Below are 24,690 nucleotides of genomic sequence, written 5' to 3'. Positions count from 1 at the left end.
CACTTTGGGAGGCCGAGGGGGGTGGATCACGAGATCAGGAGATCAAGACCATCCTGGCTAACACGGTGAAACCCTGTCTCTAGTAAAAATACAAAAAACATTAGCTGGGCATGGTGGCAGGCACCTGTAACCCCAGCTACTTGGGAGGCTGAGGCAGGAGAATGGCGTGAACCTGGGAGGCGGAGCTTGCAATGAGCCAAGATCGCGCCACTGAACTCCAGCCTGGGCAACACAGGGAGACACCGTCTCGGAAAAATAAATAAATAAATAAAAGGGAGTTTCCCAGCACAAGCTCTTTCTCTTTCCTTCCGCTGCCATGTAAGAAGTGCCTTTCACCTTCCACCATGATTGTGAGGCCTCCCTAGCCACGTGGAACTGTACATTAAACCTCTTTTGTAAATTGCCCAGTCACAGGTATGTCTTTACTAGCAGCATGAAAGTGGACTAATAAACATGTTCTACTGGGTTCCTGGTCTACTGGGTTCAGGACAAGCTGTCTTTGAGTTAATTGAATTGTGGGGAGAATAATCTGGACCCTAAGTTCTCCTTGAGACCAGAAGAGGCCATGGGAAGCAATTTCATAATTAGCCTTAAATGGGTCCAACCAATCAGCACCCTGGACAGATCAGGGTCATTTCAAGTATTCTGCTACGTTCCCTTTCCCTGAGGTCAAAATAATTTCTCCTCCTTCCTGGCCTCAGGATTTTGCAACACTGTTCCAGGTCCTTACCTGTTGGTTCTGCTGGTTCTAGATTTTTCCCAAGGCGAGAGTCAAGGAATTTGTACTAGGTCCAGGCTTGGGTGGTTGGGCCTTCCTTCTCCATGCGATCCTGGATAAAGATCCCAGTTTTCATTGTTACCCCATCACCACAAATGGCAAAGAGAAAATAGTGGGAAAAAAGTATTTCCAACAATATCCCCAGAAGATTTATAGCCCGACCTGGCCTCTTTCAATTAAAAAAAAAAATCAGAATCAGGGGAATAAACAGGAACATTATCAAGGCCTGGATCTCTCCCAGGGAGTGTTTCACTGGGTATCTCAAAGTCTCGGGAAGATTTCTGGGCTGCAGAAATGTTTTTTTGAGCTCAGGCAGGAGGAACTTTATGACACTGGATTATGGATTATTCCCCTAAATTAACTCAGTCAGAAAAGTTATCACCCAGCAATTACTCTTCTTGTTATAGGAAGCTGAGCCAGCTCCTAACTGGTTTAGGTGGCTGTCCTCACCAAACCTGACCTAAATCACTACCACAGCCTTTGCCCTGCTCCTCCTTTTTTCAAGCTTTCCTTCTTTCCCCACCACCATAGGCATGGGTGCCACCTCCAGCATATGGTGATAATTGTAATTGATAAGCTGGATGTGCACTTTCACACATAGTCACAGTAAGATAAACACTGAGTGTCGTTTTGTGTTTTTGTTTTTGTTTGCTTTTTGAGACACAGTCTCACTCTGTCGCCCAGGTTGGAGTGCAATGATCTCAGCTCACTGCAACCTCCACCTCCGGGCTTCAAGCAATTCTCCTGCCTCAGCCTCCTAAGTAGCTGGGATTACAGGCGCCTGCCACCATGCCCAGCTAATTTTTTGTATTTTAAGCAGAGACGGGCTTTCATCATGTTGGCCAGGTGGGCCTTGACCTCCTGATCTCAGGTGATCCACGCGCCTCAGCCTCCCAAAGTGCTGGGATTACAGGCATGAGCCACTGCACCCGGCCCTGAGTTTTGTTTTAACCAAAAATTATCATATAATTATATGGAGAAGATAAATGGGGAGGAAGCGAGTATATGGCCAGTGTAAGAGTGCTAAATCCTCATCTTCCTTAATAGATCAATTATTAATAATATTGCTTAAAACTGATGAATCAAGACATGAATATCAGGAGGAGCATGGTATTCCTATATAGGGAGGAAATACCAGAAAAAATAGCAGAAAGTGTTTGGGATGAATGACAAAGGGGCTGAAAAAGAATGAAGCAAAGAACCATTGTTTTTTGTAATAAGAACTTTATACACTTAATATTTATTATTATTATTATTATTATTAATCAAGAGAGGTCTTGCTAGGCCGGGTGCAGTGGCTCACGCTTGTAACCCCAGCACTTTGGGAGGCCGAGGCGGGCGGATCACGAGGTCAGGAGTTCGAGACTAACCTGGCCAACAAGGTGAAACCCCGTCTCTACTAAAAATACAAAAATTAGCCAGGCGCACTGGCAGGTGCCTGTAATCCCAGCTATTTGGGAAGCTGAGGCAGAATTGCTTAAACCCGGGAGGTGGAGGTTGTGGTGAGCCAAGATTGTGCTCCAGCCTGAGTGACAGAGCGAGACTCTGTCTCAAAAAAAAAAAAAAAAAAAAAAACTACATTGAGAGTGGTCTTGCTATGTTGCCCAGGCTGGTCTCAAACTCCTGGCTTCAATCAGCCCTGACACCTTGGCCTCCCAGAGTGTTAGGATTACAGGCGTTAACCACTATGCCCAGCCACATTTCATAAGTTTTAAAACACACACACATTTATGATAAATGTAAAAATAAATTTTAAAATAGAAAACCCTTAAAAGGGTTTTGTTCTAGTTTTCTTTGACAGGAAAATACAAAAACTTAGCCAAGCATGGTGGCTCACACCTGTAGTCCCAGCTACTCAGGAGGCTGAGGCAGGAGAATGGTGTGAACCCAGGAGGCGGAGCTTGCAGTGAGCCGAGATCTTGCCACTACACTCCAGCCTGGGCAAAAGAGTGAGACTCTGTCTCAAAAAAAAAAAAAGAAATATCAGCAATATAATCAAAGTCTTTAAGAAAATAGAAAAAGAAGTGGGAACTCCTCTGAAGTCTTTTATGAGGCCAGGAAAACATTTACAGAAAAATCTAATATAAGAAAAATTAGTGTCCAATTTCTTTCATGAGCATAGATGCAAAGTCCACGTAAATTATTAGAAAATTGATTCCAGTGATACATAAAGGGGATAATGCCTCATGACCAGGTGGGTTTATTCAAGAAATGCAAAGGTATTTGAAAATAAAATACCCTTGTGGGGCCTGTGCAGCTCCAGGCACAGGCAACCGAGGCTGCGGCGTGGTGCGTCCCTCTGGCTTGGGCATCTCTGGTCCTCGGGCTCTGCCCGGCAGCCACTGGGCCTGCTGCACCTAAGCCAGTCTGGTTGGGCGGCCGGGCTCTGTCCCCACTGCTCCGGGGAAGCTGGCATCCACACCTGCCTGCCTGCAGGCACCTTGGGACCCATGTGTCCCCGGCCACATCCCATCCTGGGGCCACCCCATGTCGGTCCCAGGTGTGGTACCTGGGGGCAGGTGCCCATTTCTGCCCCCTCAACCTGCATTTTTGCCAGCCTGCGACTTTCTGCCCTTCCAGAACTTTCTGCCCCCTTGTAGCTGGAGATGTCTCTCCTGTGTGTGAGCTTCCCACAGCCTGAGCCTCCTTAACTGGGGAGGGGGATCAGTCACCTGACAGACACAGGATGCTCGGTTGTCTCAGGAACTGATGGTGAGAGGGACCACAGAAATAAGGGGTGCTGTCCCCTCCCCTTTGACCAATGCCAGAGCCCCCAACCTTTTTGGGGAGACGCTTTGCATCCTCCTATTTTTGGCAAAAGTCTCAGGAGACTTAAGGCACCAATTGGTGCCTGCAGGGTCACATGCTAAACTTGGCTCCCATCTCTCTCAGGGGGAACTACTGCTGCCTTGGGAAGGCCCCCAGGTGTGGAAGCGGCAGAGCTTGTGGTGACCCTGGCCCGGGCCATCTGAAGCCACTCTTGTCCTGTGCTCCACAGCTAAAACAACCCTCAGTCCTCTGTCCTAGGACAAACAAGACACCAGTGAAGGGGTAAGGCCAACAGCATCACCCCCAAGCTACAGAGGAGAAGACTGAGGCTCAGGAGGTGAAGGGAATAAATGGCAGAGCCAGGGCCAGAACTCAGGACTCCTGGATCTTGGTCCTGGGCTCTTCCCTGCCCAGGCTGCATGGGAGGTGGTGGGAGGCAAATGTGCCAGCCTCTGAGGGCTGCGGTCCACTAGGCCCAGCTTGGAGGACAGTGTCTCTCTTGGGCCTGTAACATCTTGCTAAATGGAGGAGAAGGGAGGGAAGGCCAATGTGACCTGCCTTCCGCATCTCCCACCTTCGCCCTCCCTCCCTAGGGGTCCTCGGTGAGATGGCTTCCCACAGAAGCCAAGGCTTCTCTGCTAAACTGGCACTGGTTCAATAGCTCCCTTCCTTCTTGTCCTCATTCTCTTCCCTCCCAGGAAGGCACCGTGGACAGACACCTCCTCCTTCAAACCATGTGCACACACATACACACACTTCGCCCAACGTTAGCCGACAGAACTAAATGCAGGGGTTCCCATCCCAGTGTGTGATAGGCTCTGGGGTGACAGAAGCAGGAGAGGTTTTAGTGGAAACTTAGGGAAAAGTCCCTCTTATCAGGGCTCTGGAGGAGGGGTGTCCTGACCAGCTGTCCTTGGGAGGGATGTCACCTAGAGGTGAAGAGGCACCAGCAAAGGGGGCCTGACCTCCTTCTTCCAGACCATCCGGGCAGCTTTTGGGAGTGGCTAGGGACACCTGGGTCTCCCAGAACAGGGGTTTCCTGACTTGTGCATTATCTTTGAAGATGAAGATGGGCAGGCGGGGATGGCCGGCAGTCCCTAGGAATGTAACAGTGTCCGCTGCTGCTGTTGATCACTGCTGGGCTGGGTCCAGCCAGGGCCACATCCTTGGAGGCCTGATACTCCACGCAGCTGATAGAGCAGCCACCTGTCAGGTGGGGCTTGGGATGAGACTAAATTGGTTCTTTCAAGAGCCCAGGGTGCCCTCTTGAGGATGCCTGGAGAATCTCACCACCTTCATCCTAGATAGACTATGGTTGACTCTCAGGCTTTTCTCTCTGCTTCCTGCTCCTGCCCTGGCCCTTCCAATCTCTTCGTCACCCACACCCCTCCCAGAGCCCAGCCCACCCACCTACCCTCCTCTGGACAGATGCTTCATTTTGAGGGGCCTCACATATTAGGGGTCAGCAAGGCCCAACGTCTCCAGGGGCCTGGCATCCTGGGGCATAGTGCCCACGGTTTGCACTTGCCCATCAAAACCATCCCCTCCACATACCTTAGGGCCTAGAGGCATCTTGCAGCAACCTGAAGACTTTGCACCATGTGATGACATGTGTTAATGAGATGTGGGCCATGCAAGGTGGCTCACGCTTGTAATCCCAGCACTTTAGGAGGCCAAGGCTGGAAAGTTGCTTGATCCCAGGAGTTTGAGACCAGACTTGACAACATAGTTAGACCCTATCTCTACTAAAAATTAAAAAACAAAACAAAAACAAACAAACAAACAACAAACCAAAAACTAGCCAGGTGTGGTGATGTGCACCTGTAGTCCTAGCTAATTGGGAGGCTGAGGCAGAAAGATTGCTGGAGCCCAGGTGTTCAAGGTTGCAATGAGCTATGATCGTGCCACTGCACTCCAGCCTGGGTGAGACCTTGTCTCTAAAAGAAAAGAGAGAGACTTGAGTAGCGCTCTAGAACCCCCACCCGTGGAGCCACGCTCTCCCAGCCCCTGGAACCACCTGCCTGAGTCCCATGCATATCTAACTCTGGCCTGTCGGGATCTTGATAGCTCTGTGTTCCCCTCTGATGGTAATGCCTCTTAGGGTACAGATGAGGAGAAGATGAGGGTGTGTGTGGCAAGAATCAGGAAGACCAGTCCCTGATCCACCACGTAAGGCCAGGTGATCTGGTCAAGTGTCTGCACCAGAAATAGGTCATTGGATGAGCAAGACTTGACCCAGGCCAGCCTGTGAAGGTCTCTCTGAAGTCCTACACTGCCTTCCCTGACCATCTTAAGGGGAACAGAGTGGATTGCAGGGGGAGAGTGCTGAGCCTCTCCTCCTTTTCTACCCCTGCTAGAACTAGAGAGTCTCTAAAAGGGGAAATCACTTATAAAATGTGTCCTTTGCAGTAAGGAGGCACCGTTAAACTAATGACCAAATGGCAAGGTCCCTTGAGCATTCCCTAAAGGGATTGGACATGGCTGGGCAATGTAATCCAGGATCTTTAAGGTGCCTGTGTCAGAACTGGGACTAGAATAGGGCAGCCTAGAATAAGAGAGCTGTCCACCCTTCCAGGGGCAGACTGAGCCAGTGGAATTGAGATCGGATGTAAGATTTCTGCATTCTCAGCAGGTGTCGGTCAGGGGCTGGGGGTTACCCCAACACTGTCCCCACCATCTTCATTCTCCCCGAAACAGAGAGGGTGGGACTCCTCTGCACACATCCCCCTGGACTGCATGCCATCCAGGTGAAGCTGGGAGGCACAGTGCTGGCCCAGCAGCCTCCTCCTGCCCTGAACACCCACTCCACTTTGACCTCATGGAGGGAATATGAATGCCTGGGCCTCTCACCTGGTTCAGCACTCTTTTCCCTCTCTGTTTATTACACACACACACACACACACACACACACACACACACACACACCCTTTATTCAGAAGATGCAGGGAACTGGGGGTTTTATGTATTTTTGACTTTTTTTTTTCCTCCTTCCAACCCAGGCGTCCCTATCAGCTATTCAATAACAATTAATAAAATTTTAAAAGATTGCTTAAATCCCTCAGTTTGGGGTTGGAGGGGCCAAGGAGGCAAAATGAGAACTGAGACACCTCCTGCCTACCTTCCTCTCCCTCTGCCAGCATTGCTTGGCCTGAGCATTTCCCTTGCTGTGCAAGATCCATCCTCCTTTGCTCATCTAGGGAAGCGGGTCCCTGGCTTTCCAAACTACTGCACTCCAAGCCTGGTCAAGCGCCATTAAGCCTCCAAACTCTCCCCTTTGCCCCAAGCCCACCATGTCCTGCAACCAAGGCAGGAGGTCTGGGTCTGTGCTTGGCTCCCCATGACCCAGTGGGGATGGGTACTCCTGTGGGACATCTGGACTAGGCTGACAGGCTTGAGAAGGGGGCCCACCATTCCCTTCTCAGATCACTGACTTGAGCACCCCACCCTGGGATTCCTGGTGGACAGGAGGTGGCACCGCTCCCTGAACCCCTGGCTAGTGTGGGCCCCTCACACTCTGTCCATGGAGCACAGCCTGGGGCCAGAACCCCAGGCTCCCTCAGCCTGGCCTAAGCTCCCATCAGCAGTGACCCACAAAGCCCTGGCCAGATGGGGGACATTTCTAAGGAGACCACAGTCCTTCAGAAGGGACTGCCCCCTCATCTGCTGGGCCCCAGAAGGAGCAAAAACAACCTTACCTCCCCTTCCAGTTGTTGAGGTAGTAGCTGGGCTGTGCCTGGGAAAGGACTCGGGGGAGAATGGTGGTTTAGAGGGCACAGCCACAGAGGCAGAGGAGTTTTGAGGTTTTTTGTGTCTCCCCTGGAAAAATAACTTGGGAATTTGGTCTATTTTAAACTCTGGTTCTTTTTTTTTTTTTTTTAAGGTGGAGTCTCACTCTGTCGCCCAGGCTAGAATACAGTGGCATGGTCTCAACTCAGTGCAACCTCTGCCTCCTGGGTTCAAGCAATTCTCCTGTCTCAGCCTCCCGAGTAGCTGGGATTACAGGTGCACGCCACCACACCTGGCTAATTTTTGTATTTTTAGTAGAGACAGGGTTTCACCATCTTGGCCAGGTTGGTCTTGAACTCCTGACCTCGTGATCCACCCGCCTCTGCCTCCCAAAGTGCTGGGATTACAGGTGTGAGCCACTGTGCCCAGCCTAAACTCCGGTTCTTAAAATACGTGGCAGTTTGTCACAGGCTAGTGGGTCAGGTGCTGTGGTGCTCTGAGGGGAAAGGGCCCGGAGAAGGACAGTGCATACTATTTAAAAATATCCTGAATGTGTGCAGGCCTTGGCTTTTTTTGGAATGGGTTGAGGTTATTTCTGGCATGTGGTGTCAGGACAAGTGTGTTCATTTTGACACTGTAAATAAACTGGAAATGTGGACCACCGCTCCTCTGCAGGGGATGAGGAGGAAGAAAAAGATGACAATGTGAAGGGCTGTCGTAGCTCAGGGGCCCCCTCTGTTCCTGCCACTCTGCCACCCCCCAAAGAAAGCATGACTTCCCCCTGGGACACTAATTGAACCAGAGCAGGACTGGGGTCGCTGTTGCTGCAGGTGGTGGGGTGGGAGTAGGGGAAAGGGGCTAAGAGAGAACGAAAGAAATGAGGAGCCTGGGTCACCTCACAGACGTTCTCCTTTAAGACACGAAAGAAGCCAAATGAGAGACTGAAGCCTCTGAACAGAAGGGGAGGGCAACCTGACCAAGATCACACAGCTTCAGAATCAGAGCTGGCCCCAAGGGCAAGAGCAGAGGGGAGGAAAGGCAGCTGTTCCTGTTCTTCCTCCCTCCCTTCCGCCCTTGAACACTGATCCTGGGGGTCAAAGCGGGATACTAGCACAGACCTGACTTAGGGTGCTGAGTGTGGGGGCCAGCACTCTGTGCCAGACAGGGGGCCGGGGGCCATGTGGTTTTCTACCGGTTGAAGAGTTTGGATTTTCCTCTAGGCACTGGGAAGCAGGGGATGTATTTTAAGCAGACATGAAGTGCCACATTTTCTCTTGAAATATCGCCCTGGAAGCCGGGTGCGATGGCTCACGCCTGTAATCCCAGCACTTTGGGAGGTTTAGGCGAGCAGATCACCTGAGGTCGGGAGTTTGAGACCAGCCGTCTGACCAACATGGAGAAACCTCGTCTCTACTAAAAATACAAAATTAGCCGGGCGTGGGAGTGCATGCCTCTAATCCCAGCTGCTCGGAAGCTGAGGCAGGAGAATTGCTTGAACCTGGGAGGCGGAGGTTGCGGTGAGCTGAGATTGCGCCATTGCACTCCAGCCTGGGCAACAAGAGGGAACTCTGTCTCAAAAAAAAAAAAAGAAGAAGAAGAAGAAATACCGCCCTGGATGCCGGGCGCGGTGGCTCAAGCCTGTAATCCTAGCACTTTGGGAGGCCAAGACGGGCGGATCACGAGGTCAGGAGATCGAGACCATCCTGGCTAACACAGTGAAACCCCGTCTCTACTAAAAAAAAAAATACAAAAAACTAGCCGGGCGAGGTGGCGGGCGCCTGTAGTCCCAGCTACTCGGGAGGCTGAGGCAGGAGAATGGCGTAAACCCGGGAGGCGGAGCTTGCAGTGAGTGTGATCGCGCCACTGCACTCCAGCCTGGGCAGCAGAGCAAGACTCCGTCTCAAAAAAAAAAAAAAAAGAAAAGAAATACCGCCCTGGAGGCCACCGCAATAGTCCAGGCAAGCGTTGATGAGGGCCCAGCCTAGCCAGTGAAATGGAGAGAAGGGGCCAGTGCAGAGAGACACCTGGGGTAGAAGTGACAGGGGATCAAGCAGGAGGGAGGATGACCTCTGGGCTTTTGGCTCAGGTTGGTGATGGCTGTATTCAATTCCTGAGGTTGCTGGAACAGTACACCACATATTGGGTGACCTAAAACAACAGGAATGTATTCTCTCATAGCTGAGGCCAGGTGTTAGCAGGGCTGGCTCTTTCTTGAGGCTCAGTGGGAGAATCTCTCTCAGACTCTCCAAGCTTCGGGCGGTTGCCAGCAGCCTTGGCACTTTCAGCTTTCAGATATGTCGCTCCCATCTCTGCCTACGTCTCCACGTGGCCGACTCCCGTGTGTCTGTTTCACACACTTGTCTTCCCTTGCGTACGTCTGTCTGCCCAAATTTCACTCTACTTATAAGGACACCAGTCACTGGAGTAGAGCCACCCAAATCCAATGTGACCTCATTTTAACTTGTCTTTGCAAAGATACTATTTGCAACTAAGGTCACATGCACATGCCTGGGGACTAGAAACATTTCTTGGGGGACACAATTCATTTTACCCATGACAGTGGCTGAGGGCTTTCCGCTGACCTTGAGCCCACATGTTTTTCAATGAATGGTCACAGGCCAAAGTCTGGGACAGTCTTTATTGGAGCTGGGAATGTCATAGCAATTCACCCTCATCAGAGGCAGACTGTGAGAAAGAGCAGCGATGTGGCGGACCCCCAGCAGGGGGAAGGCCGGGCTACATGAGGGAGCCCTGCTCGCCTGCAAGCAGGGCACAGATGCACACGCACACACTCTTCTACATGAACTTACACTCACACCTGCGCACTCGCTGCCGGTGGGTCGGAGGCCAGGCGCCTTGGGCTGCTCCCTCCTCACGGAGAGGCCTCCTCCACTCTGGGGGATCCGCTGAGCTGAGACGGGAGGGAACCACTTGAGGATCAGGGACGAAGGAGCTGGAAGCTGCAGGCATTTTGCAGTTAGGGAGAAGGGATCCAGGACAGGAAGGATGGCCAGGGACCAACCAAAGGGAGCTGAAGAAGGCCCTGCAGGGCCAGGGAAGGGGAAGAAGATGCTGGAGATGGGCAGGGGAAGGGGAGGGGAGAACAGATCATCTCTCCTTCACTCACTGCAACCTCACTGCCAGGGACAGAGCCCTGGGCACAGAAAGCCTGGGGAGAATCAAGGGGTCCCCTGTGTCCTAGGAAGGCACTGAAATGGGGAACAGATCCTGGGAGCCAGAGTCTCCCCCAAGTACCCCAAAAGGGACAGGAAGGGGGATGGTGAAGCGGAAAGGGTCCTACATGCCGGTTGTCTGGGGCAAGGAGACTGGGGAAGCACAGATTCTACTTCTCACCCCAAATGGTGGGGTGCGGGGTGGGCTGATATGCAGCCCCTCTGGCCAGCAGAGGGGAGGGAGGGCCAGGGCTGCCCCTTTGGTCTCAAGGGCAGTGAAGGGGGGAGCCTGGCCTCACCCATGTGTCCGTGGTAGGGGATGGAGGCAAGAGGAGTGAGGAACCAGAGCCTCCTGCCCCCGGGGCCAGGGCTACCAGAGCACGGCCCCATCCATGTTCCCGTAGCCTGGCTCGGCCCGCAGCCTCCAGTAGGTATTGTTGGTCACCCACCACTCCTTCCCGCTGCTATCTGTCTGCCGCCTGGCGGGAGAAGGCGGTGGCAGTGAGGGGTGAACATCTAGAAGGCAGGCTAGGGTCCTAAGGTGCTGCCTCCCACACCTGCCCTGTTCCAAGCAGGGCTCAAGGGGAGACCCAGGGCGGAGGGCGAGGCCAAGGCACCTGAAGAAGCGAGCCTGGTGTACGATGTTGTTTTCCTCCATGACTTTGCGCCTGTCTCGCTGCAGCTGCTCGATCCTTCTCTTCTGGGCCTCAGCAGCCTGTATGTTCCCCTCCTCCAGGTACCTGAGGATCCAGATCAAACTCAGTTGAACTGTCCAACTGCAGGGCCCCCAAACCCAAGGCCTCTGTCCCTGCCCAGCTCTGTCCTCTAGACAAGCCCCATTTCTCTGAGGCCACTCAGGGAAGGAAGGACAAAGCCCCAGCTCTGTACTCCGTGCAGGGAGTGAGCCAGGTGGTTCTAGGCTAGCACCCATCCGGCACTGACCTCTGGTCTGGCCGGAGCCTCGTGTCGGTGGAAGGCAGTGACCGTTTCAGCTCTGCCGTCAGCTCATTCAGCTCCAGGGCAAACTGGGTGAAGCCGAAGTTGCGCTCATGGTCGGGGGGCATTGAGTCTGGGGGAAGGCAAGGGGCTGGGGTAGGTGCACCATGCCTGAGCTGCTCCAGCCTCATCCAGCCCTCTGTGACCCCTCCACTTACTGGGTTTCCAGATGCACTGGCCGCCTGGTGTGGGTCCCCGGTACAGCCCCTCGTGCCACTTCCCAAAGAGTCGATGGAGGACACGGCCACTCCGACTGAGCACAGCGCCCTGCACCTCGTGGACATTGGAACTCCAGTACTTGGCCTGGGGTGGGGAAGGCAGGGGTTAGGGAGGTGTCCTCTTCCGCCTAGCCAGGGTGACCTCCAGAGACTGAGGCTGCCAGGGGTGAATGGGCAGGGTCAGGGTGGCACATGTACCTTGCAGAAGGTGATCTTGCAGTGGCAGGAGCTGTCCTGTGTGTTCCGGATGAGCACCTCCCCATAGTGCTCAATCCAGCGCTGACCGCTCAGGACATTGTGAATGCAAGACGTCACCTTGTTCCACTCAAAGTGGTCCCCAAACCTGAGAGAGACAAGGAAAGGAAGGGCAGCTGGCCGGAACCCAGCGAGTCAGGGGCCTCCTGTCTTGCTGGAGCAGGTCACGTCGGTCTGTGACAGGAACCCTGGGGTCCCAGCTCTGGTTCTGCAGTGAAGGATGACTTATATTCACAAGGCAGAGCAGCCTTCACAGAACGTATTCAGTGAACACATCTCCACTCATCTACAATGCCCCTGAGTGCCTGAGCAACGCAGATGAAAATACACAAAGTGTCCTGCCCTCGGGCACCAGGAACCATGTGTATGTTCACATCCATTATCCTGCTTAATCCTCACCTCTCTTGGGTTTTACTTTTTACTGTCATGTCACAGGCAAGGTGTCAAGTCTTTTTGCTGCTTGCATCACTAACTTTTTTTTTTTTTTTTTTTCCTCTGTTGCCCGGGCCGGCTGGAGTGCAGTGCAGTGGTGCAATCTCAGCTCACTGCTACCTCCGCCTCCCAGGTTGAAGCAATTCTCCTGCCTCAGCCTCCCCAGTAGCTGGGACTATAGGCTCATGCTAATTTGCATCACTGTTGAGTGGCAGAACTCACGGCTTCTGACTCCAAACTCCAGGATCTCTCCCACAACACCCAGACCGCTCTCAACACCCTTTTTCTTTCTGGCTTCAGTCCCCTGCCTGTAAAATTAGCTAGATGAGAGTTTTTCAAATTTTGTCTGTGACCCCTAAGTCCTGAGATCAATTTAGGTTTCTGTGTGCGTGTATGTGTACGCGTTGGCTTGAAGTCTCAAAGGCATTTCTGACTGTGAGTCATGGTCAAAAAAGTGTGAAAGCCGTTGAGTCAGATGACCTCGATGGGCCCTTCCAGCTCTACTACGTTCTAAGGCTTTTCATCTTTCTCTATTGGCGACTGCTGTAAATATAGGTGTAAAACCTACAGACACTGACCCACTGCAAGCAGCTTCAGGACAGACCTTCCTATCCCATCCTTATCCTGTCCCTAAGGCCACATCCTCTCCAGCCTGAAGGATTGCCTGTGGCTTGGCCTGGCTGCTGAGAGTCTAAGAATCCCACCTGGGCAGGCTGACATTGACTGTTCCCACAGGCACAATCTCCAGGGATTTGCCCCAAAACTTGTTCTTCCACTTCATATCTGGAATTGGATTAGGGGAGGGAGAGAGAACAACAGAGATAAGGCCAGAGGGTGTTCCCTTTGCCCAGGGCCACCCCGCCCTGCCCTCTACTCCTCACCTTGCCAGAAGGCGAAGTTCTCAGACTCCGCATGGCAGGCCGAGATAGGGGGGTGGTGGGAGACCTTGGTGAGCAAAGAAGTTCTCTTGAGGCTGTCCCTGAGCACCATTAGGGCACCCCAAAGTCCCTTACTCCCAACCCCACTTCCCCTGAGTACCACAAGACCAGTTGGTCCCAGGTCTCTTGTCCCTATCACCCTTGGCCATCTCCCAAACCCATCATCCTCTCTTCTTCCCATGAGGCCTCTATGTTCTCCCTTCTCGCTCCCTCTTCCTCAGGAGCTCCCCTGGCTGGCCTGTCTATGGCGTCCTCCAGAACCCCTGCTCAAGCCTGAAAAGTTCCCCGCAACAGTGACAGGTGGGGCCTCCACCCCATGCCCTGCCTGAAACCCAGCCCTTGCCGACAACCCTCTTCCCCACCATCTTCCCTCACCACACCCCAAAACTGATCATCACCCTGTAACCACTGATAGGTGGGGACCTCATCCCCTGCCTGAAATGCAGCCCTTGCTGACGACCCTCTTCCCCACCATCTCCCCCACACCCCACCCCAAAGCTGATCATTGCCCTGCAACCTCTACCCCACACCCTTGGAAACACTTGGCCTTGTCCCCACTTGGAATGGCTCCACATCTGAAGCCTTCAATTCCAACATCCCACAGCCTGCCTGCCTCGCCTCTCTCTCCATTCCCTGTTGCCCACGGCTCCAGCCAAGATGTCCAGGTCCCCAACTGCACTGCCCTCCCGTGGTCTGCTAGCCCCATCCTGCCCTTTACAGTACTCTCACCTAATACCCTCAGCCACCTCCACCACTTGCCAGAAATGCCAGCACTGGCCTCCTCTGTACACCCCTGGCTCTGACTCTGTTGCCAAAACACAGACACGACCCACACTAAGAAACTGCTAAATCTACAATGTCCTGTATCTGGGCCCTTGACATCCCTCACCAATCCTTCTCTGAGGACCTAGGCACAAGCCAGGCCCTTCAAACCTCATTCGCCTCCCACAGTCTGCGGCAGAACAGAGGTGGGTCAGGGAGGTGATTCCTTCTGCTCTGGCCGCAGTCAGCCTGCTCCCACCGATGCCCCCCAGGTTCCCCCGTCCTCCTCCTTCCGCACCTTCAGTCTTTCCCTCTTTATTTCTCTTTCTTTCTGAATATAAAGATTTTCTGTTTCTTTCACCTTAAAAAATAGCAAACTTTTCTTTTCTAGACACACACATCTTTGTTCACATATGCGTAAAACATTTCTGGGAGGAATCCCAAAAGCTGGTAGCAGTAGTCCCTTCGGAGCGTTGGGATGAGACAGAGGCTTATTTTCTATTATACACACGAGCGTACTGTGTCAATCTTCACCATGTTTTCAACAACACTTCAAATCCAAACAAACAAACACACAAACTGCCTCGACCTCTATCCCCCACCAACTGCCACCTTCTCTCTCCTCTGTCCCTCATGGTAAAATTTTTGGAAAATAGTCTGCTTTTTTCTCTATTTTTTATAAAACCTACACTCTACACCCTCTGCAATCCAGTCTCTGTCCCCATCCTATCTCGGAAACCTTCCTCACGCAGGTAGCCGATGACACCCCTCAGGTCCCAGGGACCCGCGCTCCCTCCCCTTTGGGGCTTCCCAGCGCTCCTGCCTACCCTCTTCCCTAGACACTGCGGGTAGTCCTCCCGAGGGCAGTCCTCCCTTGATGTCCTCCTCCCTCTAAGCTGGCGACTCCTCGACCTGTTAGTGCCACCTGGTGCTCTTGGAGGAGCTCCAAGCCAGCGACTCCAGAGCCTCCTGGCCATCTCCCGTGGAAGTCAAGCCCACATAGTCAGTGTGCTCCCACACACACTGTCCACCTTGCTAACTGGCACCACCATGCACCCACTGAATTCCCCAGATCAGGCCGCCCAGACTTCTCCCTGTCGACAAAAACCTCCCCTTTCCCTACACGAGAGAGTACCCTGCTAAGCACCAGGCCCTGTCAGGGGCAGCACATAAACAGCTCTTGAACCAAACACCGCAGCCTAAGCGCAGGGCCTCATTAGCTCTACAGAGATGACAAGACGGACCCTGTTGGCCTCCACCAACCAGGCATATGCCACCCGGGTGTGCTTTGCACACTGAGATTCTGAGCAGCCACTCCACTGCCTCGAATCCTCCATGGTGCCAATGCCTTCAGGATTTAAAAACACACATACAAAAGCCCAAAGCCTCTTTCCCTTCACTGGCAGGACTCCTCAGCGTCTGGCCCACCTTGTCTTCCAGCCCCATCTCTAACCTTCCCAAGCCTGCTCCATGCATTCCTCTACACCATCTAGAAGGAACATCCTATTCTCCCCAGCCCCTGTACTCCCAGCTCTCTCCAATTCATCCTCCAGTTCATCCTAGCCCAAGATTGGCCCCTAGAGCATGAGCTCCCAGGTGGAACTCCTGGGATCCCGTGGCTGGACCTCAGAACGTGGGCCAGGAGCACCACAGAGCCCGGCACAGAGCCAACTGCCCATGCTCCTCTCCCAGGCCCTGGTCTCTCTGCCCCAGCTCTGGTCCCAAAGCCCAGGTCTCTCCTTGTCCCAGACACCCAAGGCCAGCCGTCTTCTCCCAAGGCCACACCTGCTCACTGATGAAGCGGAAGCCTCGGTCAGGCCGCTCACACTCATAGGTCTCCCCCAGGACAGGGTTGAAGGGCTTGCAGCCAGCTCGGTGGTATGTAGAGGAGTAGGCTGAGACAGCAAAGGCTGCGATGTACACCTGCGGGGAGCAAGGCAGGTGCAGGGTGCTGAAGATAGGGCCGCCACCCCAAGCAAGCAAACTATGGGATCTTGGGGTGGAACTTCAGCAGCAAGGAACAGCCCAGCCAGGATTTTCTGGGAGAAAAGGTCCCAGGGAGAAGGAAGCAGCCTTGGGCTGGGCATAAGGACAGTAGCAGGTACCATGCGCTCGCAGGGGTCAGCGATGCGGCTGGCCTGGTCCAGGAGGCTGCTGTACTCCAGCTCCTCGCAGAGCCGCTGCAGAGTGTTGAGCGGCTCGTTGAGCTGCACAGGCATTGACACCTTGGACAGGTCTTTGCCGATGTTGTTGCGCAGAATGTTCCACAGGCTCACGTCAGCCCCAGGTCCGCTGGCCGCCGGCAGGCAGCGACGGCGGGGTGGCCCCGTGGGTCTCCCTGGAACACACCCCCCTGGGGCCGCCCTGCCATGTCACTCTCCAACTGGGCACCAGCCATCCCAGACACGGCAAGCCCACAGCCCAGTCCAGGGCCCAGCTGCCTCCCAAGCCCCTGGGACACTCCCCCCTGAGCCCGTGTCTCGACTCACAGCAGGGCAGGGTGACTGGGGCTCTAACTGCTGACAAGTTCCCAGGGACTGAGTTGGCTGGCAGGGGTGGGAGCCATGCAAAGGGGCGGACGGTTCCCACTGCCAGAAACCCTGCACCCCAGGAGCCCCTCCTGAGTCCTCACCCTTGCCTTTTGTTCCCTTTATAAACACAGAAACAGAGGTCAGAGTGCAGATTACCCAGCCCATCTTATGGATGAGGAAATAGGCTCTCAGAAGTAAAATGACAGGTCCAGAGCCACACTGCCAACAAGCAGCAAAGTGGGATCTCTTGCCTCCCTCCAAGGCCCTAGGCAAGCCTGCTGCAACAGAGGCCAGCCCCAAGGCCGGAGCCTGGCCCACCCCAGCAGAGCTGCTCCTGGAATATTTCCCAGTTCATGACCTGGCCTTCCTTAGCTCCTGGGGTCAGCACCCAAAGCCACTAGCCCATCAGTCACCACAAGGGATGGCCTTTGCATGGGCCTGGGCTGTGGACAAACCCTGTTTTTCCACCTGCCTCCCACCCCTCCCTGCCTGCCCACCCAGCTGGCACCTTTCTGACAGCGCTCAGCTCCCCTGAGGTCCAGCACCTCCTCAGACAGGCTGGTGGTGATTTCACTGGTACACGACTCCTCCTCCTCTGAGCCCTGGGCCGGGACAGATGACAGGCCGGGCAGACTGGGCCTCCCCCGGGCAGCTGGGCAGTGCCCAGGGCCTGGCAAGAATCTGCCCAGCTAGCCCTTTGGTGGGAAGGGGAAGAGAATGTATTGGGGGAGCTCTGAGCCCTAAGACATTGCCCCGGGACACCTGGCATCACAGAGTGTGCCCAGCCACCTTGGGAAAGGGAGGGCTGGGTCCTGTGGCTGGTGGTAGAAAGCTCAGGGACTTGGCCCTGTGGCTGGTGGGAGAAAGCTCAGGGACTTGGTGGGACACAGACAGAAGGTAAGTTGGGGATTACTGAGGTTCAGGGTCTGAGAAGAGGGGATCAAGGGAGCGCTGAAGCTGAGACAGGGTCATAGGAAGATGACTGGGGTTGCAACTGTGGCAGTAGTTTCAGGAGAACCCCATGGGGATAAAAATGTCACACTCCTCTAGGAGAAGAGTCCCCAGCAGAGATTTCTGAGCAGGGCCACACAAACCCAACTGATCTGGACATATTCCCAGAGACAGTAGCTGAGGTGGTGAGAAGGGGCTGAGGAATCTATGGTCTCTGTGGACCCCACCCTTCTGTTCCCAAGGTCCCCCCCAACCGCCCCGCCTCACTGCCAGCTTCCCTCTTCCCTCACCTCATTCTCAGAAGAGCTGGCGGACAGGAGAACCTCACAGGCATCGAAGAACTCTGTGTGGGAATCAGCAAGGGACAGGATGCTGGTCTGCGACAGCTGGGGGGTAAGCTCGCGCCCCTTCATGTACAGAGCTTCTTGCTGTGGGAGCAACCAGATGGATGTCAGGCTCCGGGGCCAAGCCGGGGGAGTCAGGTTGGGCACCTGCTTGCCTGACAGTTCCCGTGAGAGGGAGGCATAACCGGGCACTTTTGCTGAGTCAGACACCTTCTGAGCAGAAGAGGCAGAGGGGAGTGAGCAGGGGACAAAGGCATAGTAGAATGAGCCCTGGCCTGGGAGTGAGGGCACGCAGGCTCCATGATAACTGCTTACACTTCCTGGCACTGACCCTGAGCCCCACTCCAAGCCCTCTGTGTGCACTAACCCACTCAATCCTGACACCCACCCCGTGAGGTAGGTGCAATTATCACCCCCAATTTGCAGATTGGGACGCTGAGGCCCAGCATCACAAAGCTGGCAGGCAGCAGAGCCAGATTTGAACCCGTGGAATGCAGCTCCAGAGTCTGTGCTCAGAGCCCGAGTCTCAGTTCAGCCCACCTATAATTGCAGGAGCCTCAGCTCACCCGTTAGACCCTTTGAGTCTCAGTTTTGTTATGTTGAGGGTGAGAATCACTGCATCAGAGGACTCTGGATTAAAAGAAAAAGTACCCTGCACATTGTTACAAAATGACTGAGATGGGGCTGTCGCCAACCTTATGGGAAAGACAGTGGAGCCAAATTTTGGGGCTGTCTTGGGACTAAAAATCAACCTTGCCCACTGCCCTGGGCCTTGGCTCCCACTGGGAGAGAAGGCGCAGGAGAATCGGCCCCCACAACCCACCCGGGCTCCGCACCTCCTCAGGGTTGAGGGAGCTGAAAGAGTCCGCCGTGGTGTCGGAGGAGGTGGACAGTGAGTGGAGGCGCCTCTGGCCAGTGGGGGCCTCGGAGACCTGCAGGGAGAGGGTGAGGGACACACTGCCAGGAGGATGAGGTCCTCCCCACCTTGCCACCTCCTCTCTGCAGAGACTGCCTCTGCCAAACCCCCACCCTCACCCAGATCTGCTATCGGACCCCAGGCTGGCAGTCCTCAGCTTCAAGCCCTCTCCTCCCACCAGCCACCCTGTCCCCCAGGCCTCACCCCCATCCTTGACAACTCTGAGCCCTGGTGCATATCCCTCAGTCGGTCCCGTTCCGTGGTGAGGGCGGCCAGGACGCTGCTGAGGGAGCTGTGCACTAAAGGGGGTGGGGCAGACCATCAGAGTCCTCGCTCACTCCTGCCCGCTCCCTATCAGCCTCTCCCAGCATGCACTTACCCTTCTGGGCCAGGGCCCAGAAGCTGCGCTGCAGGTGGGCATAGTCTGTGGGTGGCAGCCCACGGGTGCCCGAGGAGTCCCGAGACTCCAGGTAGCGAGACAGGTTGGGAACAGAGCCGTGGAGACGACCAACCTGTTGGTGAAGGGGAAGGGCTGAAGGGGCCGGCCTCCTTAGAGCATCCTGCCCCAGCTATGTGAGGTGCATGCCCCACCTCACCCGTCCAATGGTATCATCCTTGGCAAAGCTCTGGGTACACCACATGCGGCTGGTCCGTTTCCCCTTCTTGGGTCTTTCAGTTGTCACTGAGGCCTGGCAAGTCAAGATGGGGGCAATTTTACTCACAGGGTGGGGAAAAGGGGCAGCAACCGTCACAGCCTGGGAGAGGTAGACGGCCTCCTACGCCATGGAGGAGGCCGCAGATTACCCAGCACAGAGGGTGGGGCCGCTCAGGCCAGTGGATAGAGACAACTGACATCCCAGTGGAAGATGACAGCCACCCCGGCAGAGGCATGGGCGTGGAGGAACAGAGACAACCTTGACACAGTTTGGACATGGGGCAGGGGTAGGGAGGAAACCAGGCGATGCGTGGCTCTCCAGGAAACGGCAGCGATGTGGGAGGAATAGGACCCATCCTGGGGAAATGATGGGATCGGGGGCCTGAGCAGGACCCTGTGTGTTCCCCTGGATCTTACCTGGTGTGTAGGGATAACAGGGGCTGAGGGGATTCGGTGCAGGGACTCCAGGCTCTGGAGGAGCCTGTGTAGTTCCTGGAGCTTCCCCTGACACTCAGAGAGCTCTGTGGCAAGAAAGAACAAGGACATCACTCTCTCTTCTTTTTTTTTTTTTTTTTTTTTTTTTTTTTTTTGAGACAGAGTTTTGCTCTTGTTGCCCATGCTAGAGTGGAATGGCATGATCTCAGGTCACTGCAACCTCTGCCTCCCGGGTTCAAGTGATTCTCCTGCCTCAGCCTCCCGAGTAGCTGGGATTACAGGCATGTGCCACCACGCCTGGCTAATTATTTTGTATTTTTAGTAGAGATCGGGTTTCACTATGTTGGTCAGGCTAGCCTTGAACTCCTGACCTCAGGTGATCTGCCTGCCTTGGTTTCCCAACGTGGTGGGATTACAGGCGTGAACCACCAAGCCCAGGCTCAAGGACATGACTCTCCCAACATTGACTTCGTGGAGATCCTGATACTGCTCCCTGTTACCTGCTCAAGAGCTCGGGTCCCTACCCCTGTGGGTGTGGTGCCCCCTGGTTTCCTGGGAGGGCCTGAACCCTAATTTCTACTCTGTCTCTAGACCACACCTCACCTCTGCTGCCTTTGAGCAGACTGGGGATGTGCTCACCCTGCCCTGCCTCTCTCTACTTGGTTTATACTTCTCCCTTCAGGCCAACTTCACAGACCCTACTGCAGGAACCCTTTTCTAGAGCACACCCCTTCCCTGGCACTACTCCTCAGGCCCCTGCCCCGTGTGGGTATTCAGTATCTGCTTTGTCATGATTCCCATCCCTGCATCCATGTCTGTCTATGTGCCCTGACAGATTCTTACTCTTCTGTAAGACTGGGACTGCCCAGGACAGGGCCCAAGTAGATTGGATCTCTTTGGAGACAGAGGCTGTCTCATTAAATTGGGTCTCCCTGAGGTGGGGATGGAAGTAATATTTTCCCATCCTGCTAATGCTATCTAGACCTGCCAGCTTGGGCCCTACCCTTGGAGGTACTGTGCCTAGGGACCCTCACCATGAGAGCAACGGTCCAGCCCATCACTGTCCCTCAGCCAGGAAGACACCTTCTCCCGCGGTCCAAGCCCAGGTAGGGCTGAGGCAGTAGCTGCTGTTGGAAGCTGGGCACCAGGAACCTGTGGGGTGAGCCCAGGGTCAGGAAGGATGGTGCCCACCTCCCTGGGTCTCACAGTTCCCCATAGCCCCTGCCCCTGAATTGCCACATTACCTGTCTGCATCCCAGGGTCCACCTTACCTTCCGGTGAGCGGTACTGGGCAGTGTGCCACGGGACATGTCCAGGCGGTGGGCTAGGCGGTGGGCACGCAGCTGTGCCACCCAGCTCTGGAACAGGTCCTGGGATTTGATCTGCAGAAGTGATGGAGACGGGGAGGGCTATCTGAAGGGAGGGAACACTTTCCAAGAGCAAGAAGTCAGGGCTCTGATCCCCAGACAAGCAGAGTCCCTTCTTACAGAGCCAGGTTTGTGCAAAGCTCACTTGCAGAGAGACAGAGTGCAAGGTGCCCAGGATTCTGAGCCCTTAGATCTGTGCCTGTCCATGTAACAACCAAGAAGTGCAGGTTTGCCCTTGGCAGTTTTTACAGGATGGAAACTTACTTCTTGTCAAACTCAGAGACAGACCCTGAGCTCCATAGACCCTCAGGCCCTGCCCCTGTGTGTTCCAATGCCTCTGCCAGGCTGGGGGCCAACACATGTCCTGCCTCCCAGGGATGTCACCTTGAGGTGGTAGATGTTGTCTTCAGTGTCAAGGTCAATGCGCTGGGCCTTTTTGTTGATGGACATGACCGACAGCCGGACATCGATGGAGCCATGGAGCTTCCCCTTGGTGATCTGGGAGTGAAGTGTTGGTGGGGGTACACGGGACCTATTTTAGGCTCTCAGAGCCATAGAGCTACCATCTCCCTGAAGCCTTTCTAGGTTCAAGGGCCAGGTGGCAGGTTCACTCTCATGTCCAAGTCACACTATCAGTAGAGACTTGTCAAGTGCAGAGCGCTCCCCTATGTCAAGTCACATCTTGAGCTCTAAGAAGTCACAGATCAAGAAAAACTATTCCCACCCTCAGGGGTCTGGAGGGTTGTGGAAGGCAACGCCCTCCCAGAGAGATCCTGGGTACTCAGGACTTCAGTTCCTCGTTCCCAGCCTGAGAATGGGACCAGGATGAGAGTGGTAAAGACCCCATTTCTTGGGCACTTATTCTGCCCTGTCCAGAGAGCCTTGTGTGTATGACCTCCCTTACCATGACAGCTCTGCACCTGGGGGAAGGCACTCTCCTGTTAGAGATGAGGAAGCTACGGCCCAGGGATGTAACTCGCCCAAGATCACACATTCAGCAAGTGGTGGACCTGGGATTCAGACCCTGCTCTGGTCGATTCCGGATACCCCGTGCCTGCCCAGGGCATACTGGGGCCAGACTCCTCCCACAACCCCAAGCCACTGCCCGGACTCACGTCTTGCCGGGTAGTTGCATAATGAAGGATTCCATCCTCGAGCACAAAGTATCTCTGTGATGTTGCCCAGGAGTGACAGGACCCAGGAGGCCGAGCGGAAGGGCATGAGGGAGAGGGTAACCACACAAATTAGCTTTTCTTTTCTTTCTCATCATGCAAACACCATTGGACTGCCTGGCAGCTGCCCCCCATTCTCACCCCGCCCCCATGTCTGGCCCCTCCCTTTGCCTGCCCACCCTACCTTGTGCCAGCCCTTCAGAGGCCACTTCCTCTTCTTGAGCAGGTGACCTTCCTGCCTCTCAGGCATGACACCCTCTGTCCCCAGCCTGCCCCGAGGCTCCTCCACCACCTCCCACAGCTCAGAGGCCTGCAGTCCAGGACAGAGGGAGGGGAGCACTGGTGAGATGGCCGCCTTGGCCCCTCCCGGTCCGGTTCAAGCTTGGCCCACCCACCACTGCTTTCGCGCTCTCTGACCTGCTGAGCACTGCTGGGCTTTGAGGACTGAGCGCTCTCAGGCAGGAAGGGCGGGTCCCTCTCTTGGAATTCCATGGAGAAGGGAGAGGCCACTCCCTGCTGGGGACGTAGAGCAGGGAGCAGGGTGGAAGGGGAAGGATGTCACCTGCTCCTGATGGAGTCCTTGAAGCAAGAGAAAGACCCCCTTGGCGCAAATTCTGATCACCTTCCCCACCTCCAACCCCTCCCACATCCTCTGAGATAAGGACTCACTAACACACCCTCTGCTCACCTGCCATGCCTCTCCCAAGTCTGCCCCTCTGTCCTGACCCCACCCATTTTCACCTGATGTGGACACTGCCCTGAGACATGAACTAGCACACAGCAGACAGGCAGATGCCCAGGGAAAACCACAAGACATATGCGCAGCCTGCCTTGGGCACATACTTTGGGACTCCAGGAAATATTCAGTGCTTTCTTTAGAGGCTTCCCTGGGAGTGCTCAGAGGTGAAGAAAGGGAGTGACAGAAGAGGCTCCAAGAAGAGACAGAGGGGTTCAGAGACTGGACAAGCGAGACCTCCTCAATCCAGCTGCCTCTGCCTTCAGGACCCCTCCACCCTGCCACCGTGACTCAGAGACTTCCCTGCCATGATCCCCTTGCAGAAAACTCCCCAGTCTCCCACCAATTAGTCTCCATATTCTCTAGTGCTTGGAGAAACTGAGGCCTGAGATAGCCCCATTTTCCCATGTCTCCTCCTACCAAACATGCCCCTAGGATGCCCTCTTTGGACCCTCAGTGCCCCCTAAAGCCTCACCATCCCGTCTACCGTCCTAGTCCTTGGGGCTCTGAGAAGTGCCACCCACCCAGAGAGGGCAGGACACTGGGCTAAAAGAGACACTTCATGAGAGAAGAGGGGGCCCAGGACATGCCCAGGTCTGCACAGGTCCTGCAGCAGTGCCCACAGGCACCCTTGGCACTGGCCCTGGCCATCCTGGCTCCACAGGGAGATCAATAATGCATGAGGCTCTGCGTGTGTGAGACGGGGGAGGGGACTGGAGGGGCAAGGCTGGTTTGAGGTGGGGGAAGCAGCCCAGATCTTCTAATGGAGCTAGCAAGCACCTGAGGAACTGAGGCCCAGAACGGACAGGGATGTGGAAGGAACGGGTGCCCAGGAGGTTGGGGCAGAGGGACCCTTGCTGCAAGAGGCTGACCTGGGAGGAAACTCCTGCATTCAGCCATTGAAAGTTCCCAAACTCTTCCGGTGTTCGGGTATCTCTGTGCCCTTCTCCAGGCCCTGTGGAGATCCCGGCCCCTCACTGCTTGTGGGTGGAGGGGGAGGCTCTATCGGTAGGAAGGTGAGGGGTCTAGGCGAGCCAGGTGGATGCCCCCTCTCAACCTCCATTCCCACCATCTCGGGAGCAGACCCACCAGCTTCAGGTGGGAGGAAGCTCTTCTCAGGAATGTCAGCTGCTGCCACGCAGCCCCCTTACCCCAGGGTCCATGGACGCCAGTGCTCCTTGGCCCTCACACCGCTCTGCCTCTGAGTCACCGTCTCCGAGTCACCGGCTCCCTCCTCACCAAGCTGAGCAGTGGCAGCAGCTGCTGCAGGAACCAGGAAGGAAGGAGACGTCGGAGCCTCTCCTCTAGCCGGATCTCCCCACCTCCCTCTCCCCTGTCCCCTCCTCCCGCCAAGCTCCGGGCAACCGCTCAGCTCTGCCCCCCTGCTCCCTGGAGGACTTAGGGCTGAGCAGACCGCCCTAGTATCCATGTGGCTTGGGAGCGGGGGCACAGTCCCCACTGGGCATGGTTCCAGATAGATCAGAGGACTGGGGAACTGCTGGCTATACGCCAGTGGTGGTAAAGGCTTTATTCAGA

The 24,690-nt window shown here is 54.9% G+C and overlaps 1 protein-coding gene across 1 annotated transcript; it reads right to left on the bottom strand.

The window, feature by feature from the left end:
* Nucleotides 1-9,892: 9,892 nt before the first annotated feature.
* On the bottom strand, nt 9,893-24,446 carry OSBPL7 (oxysterol binding protein like 7). The gene is made up of 23 exons (XM_025362229.1): nt 24,306-24,446; nt 22,836-22,997; nt 22,603-22,728; nt 22,362-22,415; nt 21,631-21,744; nt 21,151-21,261; nt 20,914-21,031; nt 19,862-19,965; nt 19,386-19,478; nt 19,169-19,301; nt 18,994-19,088; nt 18,710-18,805; nt 17,820-17,957; nt 17,087-17,180; nt 16,153-16,400; nt 15,833-15,970; nt 13,229-13,292; nt 13,052-13,130; nt 11,859-12,003; nt 11,601-11,745; nt 11,389-11,515; nt 11,064-11,186; nt 9,893-10,925 (listed from the first exon to the last, which is right to left on the bottom strand). Exons 2-23 carry the CDS (start codon nt 22,908-22,910, stop codon nt 10,817-10,819), a joined length of 2,529 nt encoding a protein of 842 aa, XP_025218014.1. The 5' UTR covers nt 22,911-22,997; nt 24,306-24,446; the 3' UTR covers nt 9,893-10,816.
* Between the last annotated feature and the right edge of the window lie 244 nt (nt 24,447-24,690).

Source organism: Theropithecus gelada, chromosome 16, assembly GCF_003255815.1.
Source record: "Theropithecus gelada isolate Dixy chromosome 16, Tgel_1.0, whole genome shotgun sequence".
NCBI lineage: Eukaryota > Metazoa > Chordata > Mammalia > Primates > Cercopithecidae > Theropithecus > Theropithecus gelada.
The sequence above is the reverse complement of the archived record's forward strand: the minus strand, read 5'-3'. Positions and strand labels throughout refer to the sequence as shown.

Bases quoted from the DNA above. Each gene is read 5' to 3' on its own strand.
- OSBPL7 (XM_025362229.1), bottom strand. From the start codon at position 22,910: ATGGAATTCCAAGAGAGGGACCCGCCCTTCCTGCCTGAGAGCGCTCAG. The intron at 22,416-22,602 runs GTAGGGTGGGCA...GCAACATCACAG, and splicing joins CTCTGAAGGGCTGGCACAAG to AGATACTTTGTGCTCGAGGA. The intron at 11,516-11,600 runs GTAAGTGGAGGG...GCCTTCCCCCAG, and splicing joins CCAGTGCATCTGGAAACCCA to ACTCAATGCCCCCCGACCAT.